General features: G+C 39.6%; 4 protein-coding genes across 5 annotated transcripts; 2 read left to right on the plus strand and 2 right to left on the minus strand.

Moving 5' to 3' along the window:
* Positions 1–556: 556 nt before the first annotated feature.
* On the minus strand, positions 557–4290 carry alg11 (ALG11 alpha-1,2-mannosyltransferase). Of its 2 annotated transcripts, XM_084713410.1 has the most exons (5): positions 3798–4290; positions 2881–3102; positions 2378–2749; positions 1731–2296; positions 557–1634 (listed from the first exon to the last, which is right to left on the minus strand). In XM_084713410.1, the coding sequence occupies exons 1-5, from the start codon at positions 3842–3844 to the stop codon at positions 1351–1353; spliced, it is 1491 nt and encodes a 496-aa protein (XP_084569536.1). In that variant the 5' UTR covers positions 3845–4290; the 3' UTR covers positions 557–1350. The 2 variants fall into 2 exon arrangements, with proteins under 2 accessions (XP_084569536.1, XP_084569535.1); XM_084713409.1 differs by lacking the exon at positions 3798–4290 and having other exon boundaries at positions 2881–3167.
* A 148-nt stretch (positions 4291–4438) lies between these two features.
* On the plus strand, positions 4439–8390 carry cpb2 (carboxypeptidase B2 (plasma)). The gene is made up of 11 exons (XM_084713411.1): positions 4439–4597; positions 4857–4932; positions 5286–5410; positions 5496–5604; positions 6496–6597; positions 6738–6842; positions 6929–7039; positions 7144–7240; positions 7362–7564; positions 7772–7856; positions 7947–8390. Exons 1-11 carry the CDS (start codon positions 4458–4460, stop codon positions 8159–8161), a joined length of 1368 nt encoding a protein of 455 aa, XP_084569537.1. The 5' UTR covers positions 4439–4457; the 3' UTR covers positions 8162–8390.
* A 3194-nt stretch (positions 8391–11584) lies between these two features.
* Positions 11585–15480, plus strand: LOC146304862 (uncharacterized). Its single transcript, XM_084713336.1, has 2 exons — positions 11585–12337; positions 13257–15480. The coding sequence occupies exons 1-2, from the start codon at positions 12166–12168 to the stop codon at positions 14708–14710; spliced, it is 1626 nt and encodes a 541-aa protein (XP_084569462.1). The 5' UTR covers positions 11585–12165; the 3' UTR covers positions 14711–15480.
* Positions 15481–18152: 2672 nt separating this feature from the next.
* On the minus strand, positions 18153–20292 carry LOC146304863 (uncharacterized). The gene has a single exon (XM_084713312.1). It carries the CDS (start codon positions 20284–20286, stop codon positions 18574–18576), a length of 1713 nt encoding a protein of 570 aa, XP_084569438.1. The 5' UTR covers positions 20287–20292; the 3' UTR covers positions 18153–18573.
* Between the last annotated feature and the right edge of the window lie 65 nt (positions 20293–20357).

A 20357-nucleotide genomic window follows, 5' to 3' on the forward strand; every position in this document is an offset into this window, starting at 1 on the left:
TGTCTGGTCCACTTCCTTCACGTAATAGCTGCTGACCTTCGTTCAGCACTATTGATCCTGGAGCGATGTGCCAAATTTAACGACCACGTGATCAGATTCTCATTCAGACCGTCTTTGATGCGCTCCCAGATTCCTTCAGATATCCTCAAGTCTGACTGTTATTGATGAGTTCAACACAATCCAGCGCAAAGAAGGATATTCATCAGCTTGAATCAATAAATAAAGGCATTTTTTTCCACCTTTTTTTCCACACAATTGCAGTCTAATCACCGGAGGACACGGCAATCCAATTTTTGGATGTGTTTTATGGAAATAGCTGCATGTTTTAATGATGTGTTTTGAGATTTTGCAGCTGCCTCTCAGCTGGAGTTGACTAAAGGCCAGGCCTGTGAAGACAAACACACTTAGTTTGACTTAGTCTGGTTAGCCCAGCATAATGTGCGGTATGTGTGGTGTAACTTTAGCCAAAACGATGATGGACTGAAGCTCATGTTAGCTGTTGCTGTATCATTTTAACAGAAAGAGCAGCTAAAAGAATAGACCAAACAACAAGCGCTTACGCCCATCATATGTTTATTACATTCATTGTCAATATCAAAAATACTTCACAGTTTGTTCATGAGGAGAACTCTTGTTCTTGTAAACAATAAATATGTTTCTGTTAAGTATTTTTAGTCCCATATTAAATATAATACATCTCTTTTTAACTAATCTGACTCTACGGACAAAGGAATGTGTTCGGTAAAAATGCAATAAGGGATTGAACTGTCATTCTTATGGAAGCTGATAACAGTTGTGCTTGAAATAATTTTTGTTATCTCGAGATGAAGCCACTTACAAAAAGAAAATTTTGCAAGCACAGCTGTTCTCGGCTTCGGTACATTTTACAGGATAATCAAGTATTTACAAACACGACTCTGACAGAACCACACAGTTTTCTGCAGCTGGATTCACTCTAACGAGACATGAGGCAAAGACGTGATAATTTAACTGCTGTCTTGACAGAATTAGATTCCATCTGTACCTGATTTGCATCCACCTTAAAAAAAAAAGTTTCTGAAATCAGGCCACACGTGTAAACTGAACTCAGACTTTCATGAGAATGATGGGAAACTTTCTTGGTTTAAATTCAGTAACAAGAGGAAGAGCTGCGTGCTCGACAACCCTTTGCTTTGGTGGATTATGGTGATTTTTTTTGGGAGTTGCCTCTTTCCTTTCAAATCTAAGTACAGTATGCTGCCAGTCCTAAAGTTTAAATGCAGCCATAAGTGCATCAAAGTAAAGGTGCTCAGGTGTCAAACAGCCACTGTCACGTTAACCGTACACACACACAAAGACTGAGTCCTCTCCTCATCGCTCAAGTGTTCCCATCAGAGGCTCCATGGCGGCGAGGAAGCAGGCTTCAAACTCCTGATCTGAGAAGCGAGCGACAGACTGACGGGCGCTGCGTCTGATCTGAAGCCGAGCGGCGGGCGGCAGCGACAGGATCCTGTCTATGGCCTCGGCATAACTGTCCTCGTCGTCGGCCAGGAAGCCCGTCTGGCCTCCCTCGAAAGGTACGACGATGTCCAGCTTGGGGCCGCCGGACTTGTGCGCCAGAATGACCTTCCCAGCTGCCATACACTCCACGACGCCTGGAGGGGAAAAAGAAGAGTGGAACTTTAAACATCAACAAGAAGTCAGTTTTTAATAATTAGTTAGTAATTTGGTGAAACAGTCTTAAAATTTACCGATTCCAAAGTGTTCATTCCACATGGTGTGCAGTCCGATGGTGGCCTCCCCCATCTCTCTCTTCAGCTCCTCGAAGGGTATGTTGAGTTTAAACTCCACCCTGTCAGCCACGCCCAGCTCCTGGCACAGCCCCCTCAACATGAGCACCCTGTCCTCGTCCTCCTGGTTCCTGCATCCACCGATCAGAACCAGCTTCAGCGCCTCTCTGCCCCCAGCGCCGTCCCTCCTCCTATCCAGCACCTTCTTGAAAGCTCTGATCTGCAGCCGGTGGTCCTTCTCTGGCCTGAACTGCCCGATGGAGACGATCGAGTGGCACTTCCTGTCCCCGTCGTCCTCCAGCGGGACGTCCAGGAAGGCGCCGACGTCACAGGGCGGGTAGACCACGCTGGTGCGGTTGGGAGCGCGCCACAGCGACAGGATGTGATCGAGGGTCCAGGAGGAGTTGACCATGATGAGGTCGCTGCAGGAGCCGGCCATGCCGTAGAGCAGAGCGAACAGGCAGTAGTAGACCACCTTGAAGGCACTCAGGAAGAGACTGTTGGACACGTAGTCTGGGTTGTTGAACCTGGGACAGCAGCAGGTTTTAGTTAGGAATCCCATGATAACATCTGAAACTGGAGAAAGTCAGTAAAGTCACTGTAATTACCTGGGGTTCCTCTCTCTCACCACGGACAGCATGTCGGTGCTGATGGTCGGGTAGTGGACGTAGCTCCCCACGCTGCAGCCTCCCAGGTAGCGGAACAGGGGCAGGGTGAAGGCGTAGCCCATGGAGTCGATGTAAAGGTCCGGGACGAACTCCGTCAGCGCCTCCCATCCCAGGAAGATGGAGCCCACGCTCTGTCCCAGCAGGGTGAAGTGAGGAAACAGGCCGGGCTCCACCAGCAGCCGGTGCCTCAGGAACACGAACTGAACCGGCCGCGGGAGCAGGATGTTGAAACGGCGCCGCGCTCCCTCCAGAATCTGCTGGCCCGTCACACCCAGGTCCCCTGTGTACACCACGAAGTTGATGTCCACATACCTGTAAAAAGGCACAGTTAAGTAAAGAGCACCAAAGTTAGGCTGAATGAAAGTGGACAAACTGTAACCTGCAATAAAATTCATAAAATCAAATAAAAACTAAAATCATCAAAGTAGATTAATCATCTTTACCTGTTCTGTAGAGCTCTGATAGCACACCAGAGCACCCTCTCTCCCCCACCACCAGCGTTGCAGTAAGGGTGGAAGAAGGCCACGGTGGGGCGGCCGTCCCTCGCCCGCCGGGCGTTCCTGATGCTCTGAAGCCACAGACGCACCGCCAGCACCAGCAGGACGAGGACGGCGATCAGCAGCACGCACAGGAACACCAGAGGCAACAGCAACTTCCACAGCAACCTGAAACACAGAGACTTGATACAGTGAGTTACACACAACAACAAGCACATTTTATTTACTTATTATTATTATTTAGAGGGTTTTCTTTCTATCTTACCTTTTTTCTTACTTTTACAAGTATTATAAATAGTAATAAAGTAGAATTAATTAATAACCCATAATAAAAAATCAAGAGACTGCCAGAGGAAACAAATGATGATAAAAACTGTGACCTCTGCTAAAAGATTAGAGTCAAATATTACAACAAAACCTAAGATGCAGCTAAGCTGTAGGAGTAATAATGAGCTCAAAATTCATAGGAATATAGACCTTCATCACAGCAGACATTTCAACATGAAATAACAGCGTTAACACAGGTGATTATTGGCTCACTTGAAAGATTTCTACACTAAATGGAACGGGACATGTAGTGGTAACACAGAGAGACTCAGGAACAAACTCCTTCCTCCATATCTGTAGTTTAGTACAGAGCTTGTTATTCAGAGTGACGTCATACAGATGTCCACAAACAACAAATTAGCTTAAGGTTAGCGAATTTAGCTAACTAAGATGAAATTTACCGGTAACTTCATGTTAGTTAGCTAATAACAAGGCAGCAGCTAACATGAAATAAAACGAAACGAGTTAAGTACGCTTTAAAAAAATAGACAATTAACATTTTATCACATTCTTAAGATACTTAATATATATTTTACCTTGTTAATTCACACAAACAGAGGACCAGCTGATCGTGGCCCGACATCTTGCCAAGTGAAATTTAACAACACATCAGCTTTCAAGTTTCCGCCTCTGTTTGGGTCGTGTCCAGGAAGGAAGCCTAGATTTGCGAAGCTCTCGCGAGAGTTTACGCGTTATTTGTTTTTTTGTGCACGCTGTACAAACTATTTACGTTTTGCACTGTGAAAAAGCTGCGGGTAAAGTGTGGGTAGGTTTAGGGACATAGAAAAAATAGTTAGGGTTAGAAAAAGATCATGGCTTTTGCTAAAATTAAGAATCTCGCGAGAGCTTTCGTAGATCTGGGGTTCCCTTCTGCACACGACTGCTCTGCTTTTGTCCCCATTTTCCACGGTTTGTTACACGTATGTGGCGCCACCTACCGGTGAGGAGGTATCACTACAGCGACTTTCCTGACTTGACCTGATGAAAAATCACATTAGAAAACTTATAATAATTTAATGTGTGTAAATTAAACTAATATTTTATCTAAAATTGCTGAAAATACAACTTCAGCTACACACTACACCTAACCTGCTCCCTCTGTGCTGCCATGTTGGCTGATCTCTGCCCTCGTCTTTCCAAAAAAAAAAAAAAAAAAAAGTAATGTTTAACTTCTAAATAAACACTTTTAATCAATAATGTCTCCCTACCCCCATGTTTTGAACAAACCTCTGTCACTTACAGTCTTGAGCCCTGACATCATGAAGACTCTTTTGATTTTGTTTGTTTTAATGAGTTTGGACAAACTCCTGAGGACAGGACGCTGCCAAGAAACACGGTAAGTTGACTTTGTGACATTTTCAAGGAAATACATTAAGTTGTTATCTGAAACTGTTTGGTTGTGACACACATATGCACTGAAACCAGCCAACTACAACAATTAAGAGTTAATCCAATTTAAGTTAATGTATTTTACTTTGTTTCAACACAATTTTTTAAATCTTAACATCATGAAACCTCTGAAAATGGCCTTTGCAGTCTGTATCATTCATGGGGGACACTGTCTCTCACTGATGTCTTGTTGTCTTTTTATTCAGTGACCAAATTCTATCAATCACCCCGCAAACACAAGAACAAGTGGACATCGTGAAGAACGTATCTACTCAATATGAGGTGGAAATAAGATTTTTCTTTATCAGTGACTGTGCTCCTCTGATTTTTTTTTGTCCTCCTGTGAATAAATTCACTGTAAAAAGAAAAAAAAAATAGTGTATTTGACTAATCTTATCTCTTAAAGCTTGAAACAGAACTTTTAAACTTGAGTTTGTCTAACTTGGAATCTTTTGACTTTTTGAAAGCAAAATGATTTTCTGTGTGTCTCTGGGACACTTTTGTGTAAAATAATTACCTCAACTTGTCTTTTGAAATTCAGTCAACTTAAATTTTGAAGGTGGCATAGACACTGACTATTTTAAGTTGAAAGAACTAGTTTATTTTTACAGTGTCTGTGACTTATTTTCTCCCAGACGTCCTTGTGGCAGCCGGCGGCGCCTCAGTTCATCAAAGAAGAGACGACTGTCCACCTGTTTGTTCCTGCGAACAGCTCAGAGACGGTGAAGGACCTGCTGCAGAGACACGCCATAACTCATGAGTATGTCTGAAAACACGCACGTTCTCCTCACGCTTCATCCAAATCGAACAGTGATTGACTTGTTATGTTTTGTTGTTTATTTCAGGGTGCTGCTGCCCAACGCCAACGAGCTGATTGAGATGCAGACGAGGAACGACTCCACCGACCCACGCAGCGGCGAAACTTTCTATGACAGATACCACAGTCTGCAGGATGTATGCTCTTATTGTTAAAACAAATTTTTATCCAGTTATTACAACATACAAACTTATCACGTTACAACAAGAAACTTTTCTTGTTATAAGTTTCATGTTAGCATAACTTAAAGTTAAAACATTATTACTTATATATTGTATATAAATAGAGCAGCTGTCTTGTCATAATGTTAAAAGTTGCTGCAACAAGATGTTTTTACTTTTTTTAACAAGATATTGTCACATTATTACAAAACACAAACTTCCGTTATAACAAGAAACTTTTCTTTTTGTAACAGTCCACTATTTTACGTGTTATAACATGAAAAGTTTTATGTTAGAATGTTGCAACTCATATTAAAACAGGATAACTTTTATATATATGGCAGGTTATTGTTGCCACACTATGAAAAGAAAAAAAAACCCACTATCACTGTAACAACTTTTCTTTTCTCGCCATAACAACATACTTTTATCTTGTTAAAATGTTTTATATTTCATGTTATATCTTATAACATAGAACATTTCAGGTTGCAACATTGTATCTTATTGTTAAAACATAATGTTTCAGTTTATAACAAGTAAATAGCATAAAGTTATAATGAGAAACATTTCTTGTTATAACGTGAGAAGTTGTAATAACATGAAAATTAACTTTTTACGTTATAACATGATACATAATATGCTTTGCTAAGTTATCATATTATGCCGAAAGACATTTTATGATGTTAGCATTAAAAATAATGTAAATGTCTTTTTATGACATGAAAAACTTAACAAGCTTTTCACTTTATAACATGGCAGCGACACACTTCCATAATTACATGACTGGATTGTATTTGAACGTCTAGAAGTATCGTACTTTAATAGAAGTGTGACAGTTTACGTCCAAACATGGCGTCTCCGTTGTAGATCTATCACTGGATAAACGGGACCCAACAGGACAACCCCAGCACGGTCAAAATGATTCTCATTGGCTCCTCAAGTGAGAAGCGACCGCTCTACATCCTGAAGGTCAACTCATCCATCAGTTATGATCATCATGAGCATTTCAACTTTTTTTTTTGCAGTGGTTCAGCACAATTATTTCTTACTGTTGAAAAGAGACGTCTGTCTCATTCAGCTGAGATGAATGTCTGTTGTCTCTTCCTCAGTTGTCTCTGAACGACAGGCCAAACAAGAAAGCGATATGGATCGACTGTGGGATCCACGCCAGAGAGTGGATCTCTCCTGCTTTCTGCTTACGGTTTGTACACTATGTGAGTACGTTTTTTTTTTTGTCTGTTTTCTATCAAGTCTGTCTCACAGTGGTGGTCTTCCACTAAAATCCACATGTCCCCCACAGTCTTTGTCATTTTACAGCCTCAACCAAGACATCACTCACATCCTGGACAACATGGACGTCTACGTCCTGCCTGTCATGAACCCTGACGGGTACCACTTCACGTGGACGGCAGTAAGATCGCACCAGGACACAACTGTATTTCACGTCCCGGCGGTTTTTAAAGGAAGCAACTGGATTCATGAGCCGTCCCTGTGTTTTTTTAATTCATGTCTCAGAACAGGATGTGGAGGAAGAACCGCTCAGTCAGCAGCAGCAGGAGCAGGAGCTGCATCGGAGTCGACCTCAACAGAAACTTCGATGCCAACTGGTGCAGTAAGTCCTCTCACGTTACGGTTACTGTTTATATGTCTCTTATGTCCTATATTTTCTGTTTTGTTAAATGAAACAGTTTGAAATCATCATCTCTAAGTTAAAGTGGACCCGTCTCTTCCAGCTCAGGGGGCCTCCAGTGACCCCTGCACTGAGATCTACTGCGGCGCCTTCCCGGAGTCGGAGCCGGAGACCCAGGCCGTGGCCAACTTCCTGCGCCGCCACAAGGACTCGATCCAGCTCTACCTCACCATGCACTCCTACTCCCAGATGCTGCTCTTCCCGTATTCCTGCAAATTAGAACTAGCAGAGAACCACAACGACCTGGTGAGCGGATGAAAGTGATTTCCAATATTTATTTTCAAAACAGTTCAGTCACTCATTGAATTACATCTCCAAATAAATATGATCAGTAAACTTCCCAGCATGCATTGCTTGAGAAACTTCATTTTAATGGTTTGAAGAAAACATGTCAGATCAAACTGAACTAATGTCAAGTTTATTTGAACAGAAATGCACTCTTTTTTTTCAAAGCTTGAGATGGCGCAAGAAGCTGCCCAGAAAATAAGAAGATATTATAGAAACACCTACCAGTACGGCGCTGGAGCAAAGACGATATGTAAGTAGGACTTGTTTTTTTTCAAGAAAAATCAGCTTGACACGATTCAGTCGCTCGCAAAAGTCAGGAGTGTCACCGCCTGTCCTCCAGATTTGGCTCCTGGTGGTTCTGACGACTGGGCCTACAACCTGGGCATCAAATACTCCTTCACGTTTGAGCTGCAGGACCGCGGGCGTTACGGTTTCCTCCTGCCGCCGTCTCACATCGAGCGGGCCTTCAACGAAGCTCTGATCGCTGTGAAGACCATCGCTCTCAAGGTTATAGAGAAAACACAAGCGCCGACGAGTCCTCCTCGCGCTTTCTGAGCAGTCACAGCCGCCGTGAGGGGTCAGAGTTCAATACTTTTGTGAATGATGCACACTTTAAAGAGTCACCATCATAGCACACAAGTGTTAAGGTTATTCTGATTGTTATTCAAGGTAGAGTTGTGGAAAAATAGCTGCATTTTATTAATTAAGAAAAAATGTGTGGACAAATCTGTAAAAAAGAAAGAAACAGAAAGAAAGATTAAACTGACTGAAGTTACAGAGTAAAGGCTAGTGTCTTTCTTTTGCTTATTATTAATTACTGCTGACTGTGAATGCTGATTTTCTTACTGTTATTATTATGTCGCCGTGGAATATCAATATTATCATATTATTGCCATTTTATTGACGGTGTTAATGATGAGAGAATTAAAAAAAAAAAACTTTATGTGTGAATGTTTTGTCCATGCACATCTACAAAGATATGCTTTACCGGTTTTTGGAGGCATTTCTGGTTACTCTGCGGGTTATATCTTGCTGTAATTTTTAATTACTGTAAATATCACAGTTAACGATGCTGGAAATATTCAGTTTTTAAAAACGGTGTATTTCTGTCTGGGTGTAAAACTTCACAGAAATCGGTCAGTCCTACTCTGTCTGTCTTGAGGTGTGTGCTTGAATTCACTGCCCTCTTGTGGTCACAAGAAGCAACTACAGCACTACGGATAATAGCTGTACTGTACTACTCTGCTGCAAGCATTCAAACTAGAAACTAGCTAGAAACTCCATTCAAGCTGGAAAATATTCAACATTTTCCTTACTTTTTTACATTTTATTCAACTTTTTAATCCCATTCAAACTTTAAAAAATATTCACAGTTTTCTGAAACTTGGTTATAATGGAAGTCAGTGAGAAAAACCTTCAAACTCACTCAACTTTCACCCTGTTGCCATGAATTCATACATTCACGTAGAAACTCCATTTCAACTCTCAAACGCTTACAATGCCGTGGACTTTCAATCACTAACTCAGATTTTCAATATGTCTTTTAGTTTTTCCACACCAGCAGTTTAAAAAACATGAAGTTTTCATCTCCTCTCAGACTTTATAATGGGTGTGTATTATTGAAGTATGGCAAGCCGTTTTAACATTTAATAGCTAGGCTGGATATGTATTGCAGATATCTGTAATTCATGTATTCCTATTCAAAAATAACATTTCAGATATCCACAAAGTAATTTTTACTAGGACAAATGACGTCACTCCCCCCCCCCCATTCATGTGTATATGGCAAGCCGTTTTAACATTTAATAGCTAAATTTGACTATCCGGAATTAACATTATAGATATCAATAATTTCATTTTGACTAGTCGTAATTATATTATGACTAGTAAGCATTTTCACTGAAGATATCTATAACTTCATTCTGACTAGTCAAAAGTACATTTAGAGATATCTGCAATTCAATTTTGACTAGTCAAAACAGAATTGCAGATATCCGAAATGACGTCACTTAAACCGACACTCGACTCGTCACACATCCTAAATGACAATTACAGATATCTGTAATTCTGTTTTGACTAGGCGGAATGAAAATTAAAGATATCTCAAACGTAATTATGACTAGTCAGAATTGTTGTGCAAGACGTTGCGCATGCGAGGCTTCCCATTCGTTTGCTCATTATTATGGCAAGCTTTCCATTGGATACTGGCTCAGTAAACAAAACAATTGAACAGTGTTAGAAGAAGAAATGCACACGAAGAAGAAGGGTTTTGATTGATTGAATATGAAGCCCTATAGCCATACAAGCCGCTCCTACCACCCACTTGCTCCCGCCTCCCACTTTTACAGATATCTGCAATGTCATTTCGCCTTGTCAAAACTCCAATACAAGATATCTGCAATTACGTTCTGACTGGGTAGATTGCAGGTAAAAGATATCTCCAATTCGAGATATCTCTAATCAAAATCCATTCCAAGATATCCACAACCCGATTATAGATATCTACATCTGAATTATGACTATCCATAATCCCAGCTAGAGATATCTGCAACATAATTTTGACTAGTCGTAATTCCAAATCAAGATATCTATAATGTAATTCTGGCTAGGTAAAACTCATTTTAAGATATCTCTAAATACAAAGCAGATATCTTGAATTAAGTGCATTTGGAGATATCTTTAAATGGAATTAGGGATATCCATAATTCAGATGTAGATATCCCTAATTCCATTTAAAGATATCTCCAAATGCACTTAATTCAAGATATCTGCTTTGTATTTAGAGATATCTTAAAATGAGTTTTACCTAGCCAGAATTACATTATAGATATCTTGAGTTGGAACTACGACTAGTCAAAATTATGTTGTAGATATCTCTAGCTGGGATTATGGATAGTCATAATTCAGATGTAGATATCTATAATCGGGTTGTGGATATCTTGGAATGGATTTTGATTAGAGATATCTCGAATTGGAGATATCTTTTACCTGCAATCTACCTAGTCAGAACGTAATTGCAGATATCTTGTATTGGAGTTTTGACAAGGCGAAATGACATTGCAGATATCTGTAAAAGTGGGAGGCGGGAGCAAGTGGGTGGTAGGAGCGGCTTGTATGGCTATAGGGCTTCATATTCAATCAATCAAAACCCTTCTTCTTCGTGTGCATTTCTTCTTCTAACACTGTTCAATTGTTTTGTTTACTGAGCCAGTATCCAATGGAAAGCTTGCCATAATAATGAGCAACGAATGGGAAGCCTCGCATGAGCAACGTCTTGCACAACAATTCTGACTAGTCATAATTACGTTTGAGATATCTTTAATTTTCATTCCGCCTAGTCAAAACAGAATTGCAGATATCTCTAAATGTACTTTTGACTAGTCAGAATGAAGTTATAGATATCTTCAGTGAAAATACTTACTAGTCATAATATAATTACGACTAGTCAAAATGAAATTATTGATATCTATAATGTTAATTCCGGATAGTCAAACTTAGCTATTAAATGTTAAAACGGCTTGCCATAGACGCCTGTCTGTCACCTGATCAATGAGCTGACAGGCTCCGATTGGCTCCTAATTTTGACAACAAACACCACGTGTCGAATAAAATACTAATTTTCTATGTAATTGTAATATTTAACACTATATATATTAGCTTGATATTTTGCAATGAGGTTTTAATCTGTCAACGAGATGTGCTGTGGCTGATAATATATCTATATATTAACCACTGCAAGAAAGTGTGACAGTATGCCAACTTGAAGCGTATAAAACAAAGTACATGGTGTTTGGAAATAAAATTAAATTGCCAACCCAGAAACTACAAATATATTGTAAGACTCTTGAAAAAGTTACAAAGTTAAAATTTATTGGATGAAAGAATGAAAATGAAAATAAAAGAGGACAACTGCACTGAAATGAATAAACTGTCGAATGCGCTTCAAAACAAACGCTAGAGGGCAGTAAGACGCCATTGTAGCATTTAGCCGAATCCAAAAAAAACGACGAAGAAGAAGTACCGGAAGTAGTTACTGTGGCTAACATGCTAACTTTTTTCTTCATGTGTCACGGGCATCACAATAATCTACAGTCGGAGTGAACCACTGAGCTTGTATGCCTGGATAAACGTGTTGAAGTGGACTTTGTGAAAACTTTCGGGATGCTTCAAGATCAGACTTAATCTCCCGTTAGCCGAGAATGCTAAAGGAAGTTAGCGCAGCTTGCGAGCAGGAAATAGAGACGGAATTCGGCCTCTCGGTGCTAGTCGGAGTAGCTTCGATAGAGACCAAACTGTGTTGTTCACGGACCATAAATGCTCAGATCTCCAGGTTGAGCTGTCTGAAAAGTCCATCTGCTGCTCCGATTATTTTTTAAAAAATGTTTAACATCTGATTTACCTCCCGGTGTCCTACGAAGCTAACTCAGTTTGCTAGCTGGAAATAGACGGACGCGAACATAATTAAATTAAGCAACACAGCTCTCCAGTGTCCGAGCTGCTTTTTGTTTAGTTTTTTTTCTGTCAATCTGTGTGTGTCTGGAGGAAAAGTTGTCATCAAGATGTCTAAAGTCCAAACCCTGAGAGCTTTGATCAACCAGAGACTGAGTGCAGCTGCTGAGGAGATATTTGAGTTGGTGGGAGGAACAATAGCAGAGTACGAGGAGGAACTGGATCGACAACGCAAACTACTGGATGCTGTTTTAAAGCCTGAAGTCCGGTTACACAGAGCAGGTTTGTACACTATCATTTACATTGTCACTGTAAACTACTGGGGAACCAGCAATGGTGGAAGAAATATTCAGATCCTGTACTTAAAGGTCCAGTGTGTAAAATTTAGAGGGATTTATTGACAGAATATGGCAGAAATTTAATATAGTTGGCCTAATTCTTAAGTATGTGTTCATTTGTGTACAATCACCTGAAAATACAAATTGTTGTGCTGATTATATTTAGAGAGAGTTTCTCTGTAGTTGGTGATAAAGAAGAACTACAAGCTATTTCAGCTTGGATTTCTAGTAAACTGCCCAACTTTACCTTTAAAAAGGGGGAGAATTTTTTCATCCGGTAAAGAAATACCTAATGATTGATATCTGATGTGTTTCAGATGCAGAAGTGGATGTGGTTGATACAGTTGAAGGTGAGTGTAAGCTTAATCTGTCATTGTTATGCCATTCATCCACACATCGTCTCATGTTGCAGCATGATAACACAGAGCCCGGTGTTTCAAGGTTCTCCACACAGTTCTACAACTCTTGTCTGTTCTGGATATTGAGCAGACGTGTCACCCACTGAGCATGTTTGGAATGCTCTGGGTCGATTTAAGTCAGAGGGCCAACATTCCTCAGGAGGAGGGGGAGGAGAAGCAAAAGAAGAAGGCACGCTTTATTAATCCCTCATTTTACACACACACACAGAGGCTTGAAATGCACACACATGCACAATAAAGGACCAGTAATTGTGACTAAGACCCATCGTTTCAAACAGTCTCTGTTTCACTCCTCCAGAGTAAGATGCAATCCACACCTGTGCAATAATCATACTGTATAATTAGCATTTTGACATGCAACACCTATTATCTTGTCGCTTCAGTTTAAATGTAAACAGGAAAGTTGAGTTTTCTAAAACATGCTCATGTATGTATTCTTCACAGACACCCAGCTGCAGCTGGTGAGGAAAGGTGTGGATCCCCCCGAGCAACGGGAATGGACCCCCCGTCTGGACACGGAGGACCCACCTTTGCTGCCACACATTAAAGAGGAACAGGAGGAACTCTCAACCAGCCAGGAGACGGAACAGTTTCAAGGGATGGAGGAGGCTGACATCACCAAGTTCACATTCAGTCCTGTGTCTGTGAAGAGTGAAGATGATGAAGAGGAACCTCAATCCCCAGATAGTCATCTTCAATCAGGTACTCATGACACAATGTCAAACTCCTCTGAACCTGAGACTGATAACAGTTATGATTGGGAAGACAGCAGGGATAATTGGGAAGAGACCAGGGACCATGAGTCAGGTTTAAACCCTCCGCCAAATGATGAAATACCTGTTAATGACATGGAATGTAATACTGGAAAAACAGTTAGCTCCTTTGAATTTGCCACAAACTTTGGCCACAAGGAACATTTGCAAAACGATGGAGTATCTGTAAGTGATATGGAATCTAATACTGAAAACACAGTTTGCTCCTTCGAATTTGCTACAAATCTGCAGAAACAAAATGGAATCCAAACAATTGAAAAACCGTTTAGTTGTTCACTTTGTGGTAAAAGATACCCCTGGAAGCAATCCTTAACAAATCATATGAAACTTCATTCAGAGAGACAATATTTCAGCTGCTCAGTTTGTGGCAAAAGATATCCTCGGAAGGACTCCTTAAAGACTCACATGAAACTTCATTCAGAAGGAAAACATTTCAGCTGCTCAATTTGTAAAGAAACATTTCAGCAGAGAGGAGATGTAGTGATGCACATGAGAATCCACACAGGAGAGAAGCCTTTCAGTTGTTCTGTCTGCGAGACAAGATTCACACGAAAGGTGCACCTGCGGCAACACATGAGAATCCACACTGGGGAGAAACCCTTCAGTTGTACTATTTGTGGTAAAGGATTTACTCTAAAGACACATCTGGGACAACACATGAGAATCCACACAGGCGAAAAACCCTTCAGCTGCTCTGTCTGTGATAAAAAATTTTCACACAGCTCAAATTTGACCACACACTTAAAGGTTCATACAGGAGAAAAACCTTTTACATGCTCAGTTTGTAACACAAGTTTCAAGCTCAGGGGCAATTTATCCAAACACATGAGAATCCATACTGGGGAGAAACCTTTCAGTTGTGCATTTTGTGGTAAAACATTTGCACGAAACAACCATTTGACGCAACACCTGACTGTCCACACAGGGGAGAAACCTTTTAGTTGCAATGTTTGTGATAAACAATTCACCCAGCTTGGCCTTCTCAAAAAACACAAATGTGTTGGTGAGAGTAGTGAAGTGAATGAAGCTGCAGGGATGCTTGCTGAAGCAGAATCCAGCAGGATCGAAGTAATGAGCCAAGACTTGGTTCAGTACGCATCAGTTCAGAGCTGTGATTCAGGGTAGGGCTGAAAAATTAACCAAAATTTGTAATATGGCCCATATTGACAAGCTGCAGGCCAACACATCAGAACATCTTTTTTTGTTTGAGAGCCTTCCAAAAATCATACCATAATCATTTTAATGTTTTTCAGTGTAAATGATAGCTCAGTTGGCAGAGTCTTGGTTCAATTACAGACTGCGTCCCTTTGTTGTCTGTCATCCTCTCTCTCTCTCCTCACCTTCCTGTCAAGTTGTCAGCTGTTCTTACAAAGGCAAAACAAATTCTTAAAACAAAAAAAAGTACTAAGACAAAAAACAAAAACTTATTCAGATAAGCTAAATTGTTTTATTTTTAATTTGTTTTTATACCGTCATTTTTCCTGAAACTGCTTTTTAGTGTTATATGTATTTATTGATTTAAAATTGATCAAAAATGTTTTTTTGTCACCTATTCAGAACAGTGTTTACCATAGTTTCTTTGTCTCAGCAAAAATAGACAAATGAGAAGCGTGTGATAGTCATATCGACACCGTAATGGTAACATGACACTCGTCTTTGTGTCATTGTTTGTATCTGTCCAGTATGTCACAGGGACACTAACTGGTATTTTCCTGGTGCAGTCATTTTTTCCTCCCTTCTTCTGTGTTTCTGATCAAGGGGGGAAAAACTGCTCTGCTTTCTGATCACAACAATTTTCTTCTCTTCACAACTATTCAGCAAACTTCGTGTTGAAAGACAGGGCAGCAGGACTGTCTGTGTGGACACTACATGCATGTGAGCCGCAGCGGCGCAGCTGTAAGTGAGTGTTTACCCCATCCTCAGTGAAACGCTCCACTAATTTCAAACTTAATTTATATGTGACTCTTTTTTTGGCTTGGTGTGGATGACCTTTATCCTGTGGGCCTTTTCCACCAGCACATTTAGCCACACCAAGCCAAACTGTACCGCGCCAAATTGCATTTCCATTATCACTTTCAGCATGCAGCGTCATGCCCAAGATGCACCTGTTCTGGAGTGGTCAACCCGCGACGACCCTCCTTTCTCCCCCTCAAATAAGCTGCTCTCTGTTTCCGTTTCCAACTTGTGGCTGCGGCTGTATTTTGTAGCTTCGTGGATCACTTACTCAGCGTGCCTTTATTTCAGTTATGATTCAACCAGGAGGGTTACACGTCCATCACATTTTGTCAGAATATTCCATTTACTTTAATGATCAGCTATTAGTCATTAGTAAGAATAGGTGAATAATAACTTGTCATTAGCAAATAGGTTTTTCTGAAAAACATCCTTTCTAACAGGTCATTTTTATCTGTAAAACAGTGTTTAAAGTATTATTTTCATCAAATTTTCAAGGGAGTAAAGAATATTTTTATGTATTTTCAAACATAAAGTGTCTTTTTTTCTTTACAGTGACCTAACTTCCTCTGTCCTTCCTACTCATGGCTGAAACATGTTTTTATTTGTTTTGAGAAAATGTTTTAAAAGCTCAATAATGGGCATAAATGACTGAATACAATGTTTTCAGTGATTATTTTTCTGTTGATTTGTGATATTAATCCACTGTGAACTTTTTAAACCATTAGAAGTTACGAAGTAAAATTTTGTAATGCTTTAATGTGTATTGATTTATCATTGTTAAATGTTTTTTATTGTTAAGAAAAAATGACGTAGTTCACCATGATGATCATGTTCATGTACATAAACTCTGTATCTGTAATAAACCAATAATAAATAAATGAATGAAAAAACTCATGAAATGTTTGTGTGATTATCGTAAAATGCTAATGATGTTCAGTAACTCAGGGTGTTAGTAGATTTAATGAGGAAGAAGATACACAAAGAAAATAACTCTGGTTCTGCTGCCTAGATTTTGACTATCTTTACTGGAAAAAAGAAAACATAAGATGTGATTTTTATTTTTAGGCCATTTTCAAGTCACATTTGTGGGGAGTTTCCAATTGGATTTCTACAGATATGTAAGTACTAATACCACACTGAATACTGACTGATGTCGGCTAATTTAATCTATAACAACAACAGAGTCAAGTAGAAATATAGTGAATATATCAGAGAATTAATGGTATTGATAGCTTTATCAGGATATGTTTTATTTATGACCAATGAGAATCCCGCAGCCAATCATCTTTTCCTGTGACATGACACTTTCCTACTTTACTGTTAATAAATAAACTACCTTGATAACATGTTTATACTCTTCAGGAAGAATTTGTTCTTTTAAATGTTTTATAATGTTGCTAACATTTTAAAGGGACTTGATATTGACTTAGTTTGTTATTAGGAAACCAGTAACTCTTTAAGGATGCCAGGAGAATCTGCTGTGCGCTGCTGCTCCATGCCTTAGCACCACATGCAGAGCTTTGGGTGTGAATAATGGTGGTGGAGTGATTTGAAAGATGAGCTCTGACATGGAGAAGATTGATGGGCAGTTCTACTGTATTCTATTCTATTTCACAGATCCTCATCTCACCTCGGAGCTTCGGTCTGGCTGTCATGGTTCCCACAAGAGGTAAGGACTCCCTCGTCTCCGTCCTCAAACTGCTTCATGAACTCACATCCACATCAGCTCACACACACACACACGTTTCTCCTATAAAAATATCAGCTGCTCCTCCAATGATTGGTTGTTATTTTCTGTTTCATATCAGTGTCAGATGAATGCAGCCAGACAGCAGTGTGAGGCAGAGGAAGCTGCTGCTGCTGTAGTTCTACAATCAGTCCACTAGATGGCGCCATGAAGCTGTGGTGAGTGAAGTGCAGCTCAAATTACATTTAGCTGCTAAAATGTATTTACATAAAGTCACCTGTAAATGCAAGGCTTTCACCTGTGATGCAGTAAATATACACAGTAGTATTAGTATTTTTTCTTATGAGAAAAATCTTGATAGTTCTTAATAACTATAATATTTTAAGTATTTTTTGTGTATCACTCTTGATAAAGCATGTAAGCAGGGCTTAGTGTGTTATTAAGATCTTATTTTTTTCAAACTGGTCCTTGCATAGAAACTAAATAATGACAGAAACATTTAATTTCCCTGTTTCTGAATGTAGTTCATTGAGACACTGCTGCCATCTAGTGGACATGAGGAAAAACATCATACCAGTCATAAATGAGGTGTTAATTTAGTTCTTGTGTACTATGCTACTATGCTTCATGCACTATAAAGAATTAATACATTAAAAAAAATGTGTGTGTAACCCATACCGTTAAGTTAGCAACATTTTCACTTGGTCAAAAAGAATCATATCAGACTATTTGGATTTCACAAACAGCTGAGAGCACAGCTAAACGTCAGACATGTTTTCATTTTAAGACAACCTCCTCTTTGCTTTGCACAATTCTCCTCATATTTCTGCATTACAAAATTTAAAAAAAAAATGTATTTATATACTGTATATCTTCTTCCTGTGCTATAGACCTCCACTGTTGTCAAAAAACATCAGTGAGCCACACGGTTGCAAAAGATTTATTGTTTCAAAATGTTCGTTGCAGTTTAAATAGTAACATCTGATGGTCCATCATAAATCTGTATGATGATGTGTACATTGCATGTATAAGCAAACAGTAAGTGCAATACATATACAGATAAACCATGATATTTTGCTAATCTTAAGTGTTTTCTGTCCTTTAACCCACCAAGATTTTAGTGACAGCATTGTCACATTATAAAATATAAGTAATTCATACAAAACAGAATTTTTTTTTATCAGTTCAAATATGAGAGAAGTGTCTGTTTAACATTGTTTTGTTACATTTAATTTTTTTTAAAGGAGAATAACTTAAAATTGTATGTTACATTAATGAATATTTTAAACTGAGAAACCTCTAGAGGAAAAGTGCTAAATCCAGTTTGAGTGCTTTTCAATTAAAATTATTTTAAAGAGTGATCACTGTCCTGTTCTTCTGTCACTGAAACAACGTTTTCTCCTGAATGACTTATTAAATGTGAGGTCAAAGATGAACTGTCCATGAATCCTTTACTAAATGGTTTCTCCGCTGTGTGAACTGCCTCATGTCGTCTAAGAGTTCCCCTTCGAGCAAAAGTTTTACCACAAAATGAACAACTAAATGGTTTCTCCCCGGTATGCATTCTCATGTGTTGAGACAAATTGCTCCTGAGACTAAAATTAGCTTTACACACTGAGCATGTGAAGGGTTTTTCACCTGTATGAACTCTTAAGTGTAAGGTCAAAGTTGAGCTTTGTGTGAATCCTTTACCACAGACAGAACAACTGAAGGGTTTCTCCCCTGTGTGAATTCTCATGTGCCTCATAACATAACCCCTCTGTTGAAACGCTTTATTACAAACTGAGCAGCTGAAAGGTTTTCCTTCTGAATGAAGTTTCATATGAGTCGTCAAGGAGTCCTTCCGGTGGTATCTGTTACCACAAACTAAGCAACAAAATGGTTTCACTTCTGTGTGGATTACATTATGTTCCTGTAGATGTCCCTTGTGGGCAAAGCTTTTACCACATTCAGAGGAGCTAATTGATGTTTTTCTCATATTACATTCTGTACTTCTTACAGGTCCTTCATTGTTTTGCAGAGGATTTAAATCTGACTGAGGTTCCCTGGTCTCCTCCCAAACACAACTTTCATCAGTCTCAAGTTCAGCGTGTGATGTCTTTTCACGAGTAAGTGGATGTAAATTACAATCTGAGTTAAAAGTCCTGACTGATTCTGGTTCTATACAGTCTTCTCTATCAGTTTGTGTTTTCAGATGCTCTGCATCTTTGTTCTCCTCAGTTTGGCTTTGATGAAGTTCTGTGGACTGATGAATGACACAGTGATGATTTTTTAGCTGATAAAGCCAAGTGAAGCCACTGTCACAAACATTGCAGCTGTATCGTTTCTCCCCTGTGTGAAGTGCCATGTGTTTTGTCAGATGTCCCTTTTGTATAAATGTTTTACTGCAAACTGAGCAACTTAGTTTCTCCCCTGTGTGGCGTACCAGGTGGTGTGTCAGATGTACCTTTTGTATAAATCTTTTGGCGCAAAACGAGCAGCTAAATGGTTTCTCTCCTGTGTGAATTTTCATGTGTCTCTTCAGATGTGAATTATGGCTGAATCGTTTACCACACTCAGCGCAGCTAAATGATTTCTCGCCAGTATGACATCTACTGTTATTGTTCAGAAAGTTTAAAGCTGACTGAGGCTCACTGTTCTTGTTCCTATTATCACAGTCATTGGTCTCAGGTTCAGAAAAGTCTGAAGTCATCTCATCAGTATCTGGTTGTAAATGTCTATTTGGATTTGTGTTCCTGTCATCATCAGCTTCTGTTTTCATCTGTTCTGTCAGGCTTTGATGAGGCTGCGAGGACTGAAGATATTCCTCTTCATCTTCACTCTTCACAAGAGCAGGTGTGAATGTGAACTTGATGATATCAGCTTCATCCAGCCCTTGAACCTGCTGCTCTCCCCGCTGACTGGTCCACAGTTCCTCCTGTTCTTCTTTAATGTGTGGCAGCAGTGGTGGGTCTTTCTTGTCCAGACTGGGACTCCACTCCCACTGCTCAGGGGGATTTTCTTCTTCTTTACACACTAACAGTAGCTGGACATCTGTGGAGAATAATGGAATACACATTTTAGAATTATTGTATTGTATTTAGTTCAAGATATACATTGCAAAGTGACCTGCTTCTTCATTTATATTAC

The sequence above is a fragment of the Lutjanus erythropterus genome, chromosome 24, assembly GCF_056507025.1.
Source record: "Lutjanus erythropterus isolate fLutEry1 chromosome 24, fLutEry1.hap2, whole genome shotgun sequence".
Lineage (NCBI taxonomy): Eukaryota > Metazoa > Chordata > Actinopteri > Lutjaniformes > Lutjanidae > Lutjanus > Lutjanus erythropterus.

Bases quoted from the DNA above. Each gene is read 5' to 3' on its own strand.
- alg11 (XM_084713409.1), bottom strand. From the start codon at position 3,152: ATGTGCTTGTTGTTGTGTGTAACTCACTGTATCAAGTCTCTGTGTTTC. The intron at 2,750-2,880 runs GTAAAGATGATT...GCCTTTTTACAG, and splicing joins ATCAGAGCTCTACAGAACAG to GTATGTGGACATCAACTTCG. The intron at 1,635-1,730 runs GTAAATTTTAAG...TTTCCCCTCCAG, and splicing joins GAATGAACACTTTGGAATCG to GCGTCGTGGAGTGTATGGCA.
- cpb2 (XM_084713411.1), top strand. From the start codon at position 4,458: ATGTCTCCCTACCCCCATGTTTTGAACAAACCTCTGTCACTTACAGTC. The intron at 7,241-7,361 runs GTAAGTCCTCTC...CGTCTCTTCCAG, and splicing joins CTTCGATGCCAACTGGTGCA to CTCAGGGGGCCTCCAGTGAC. The intron at 7,565-7,771 runs GTGAGCGGATGA...TTTTTTTCAAAG, and splicing joins CAGAGAACCACAACGACCTG to CTTGAGATGGCGCAAGAAGC.
- LOC146304862 (XM_084713336.1), top strand. From the start codon at position 12,166: ATGTCTAAAGTCCAAACCCTGAGAGCTTTGATCAACCAGAGACTGAGT. The intron at 12,338-13,256 runs GTTTGTACACTA...TATTCTTCACAG, and splicing joins AGTCCGGTTACACAGAGCAG to ACACCCAGCTGCAGCTGGTG.
- LOC146304863 (XM_084713312.1), bottom strand. From the start codon at position 20,286: ATGTGTATTCCATTATTCTCCACAGATGTCCAGCTACTGTTAGTGTGT.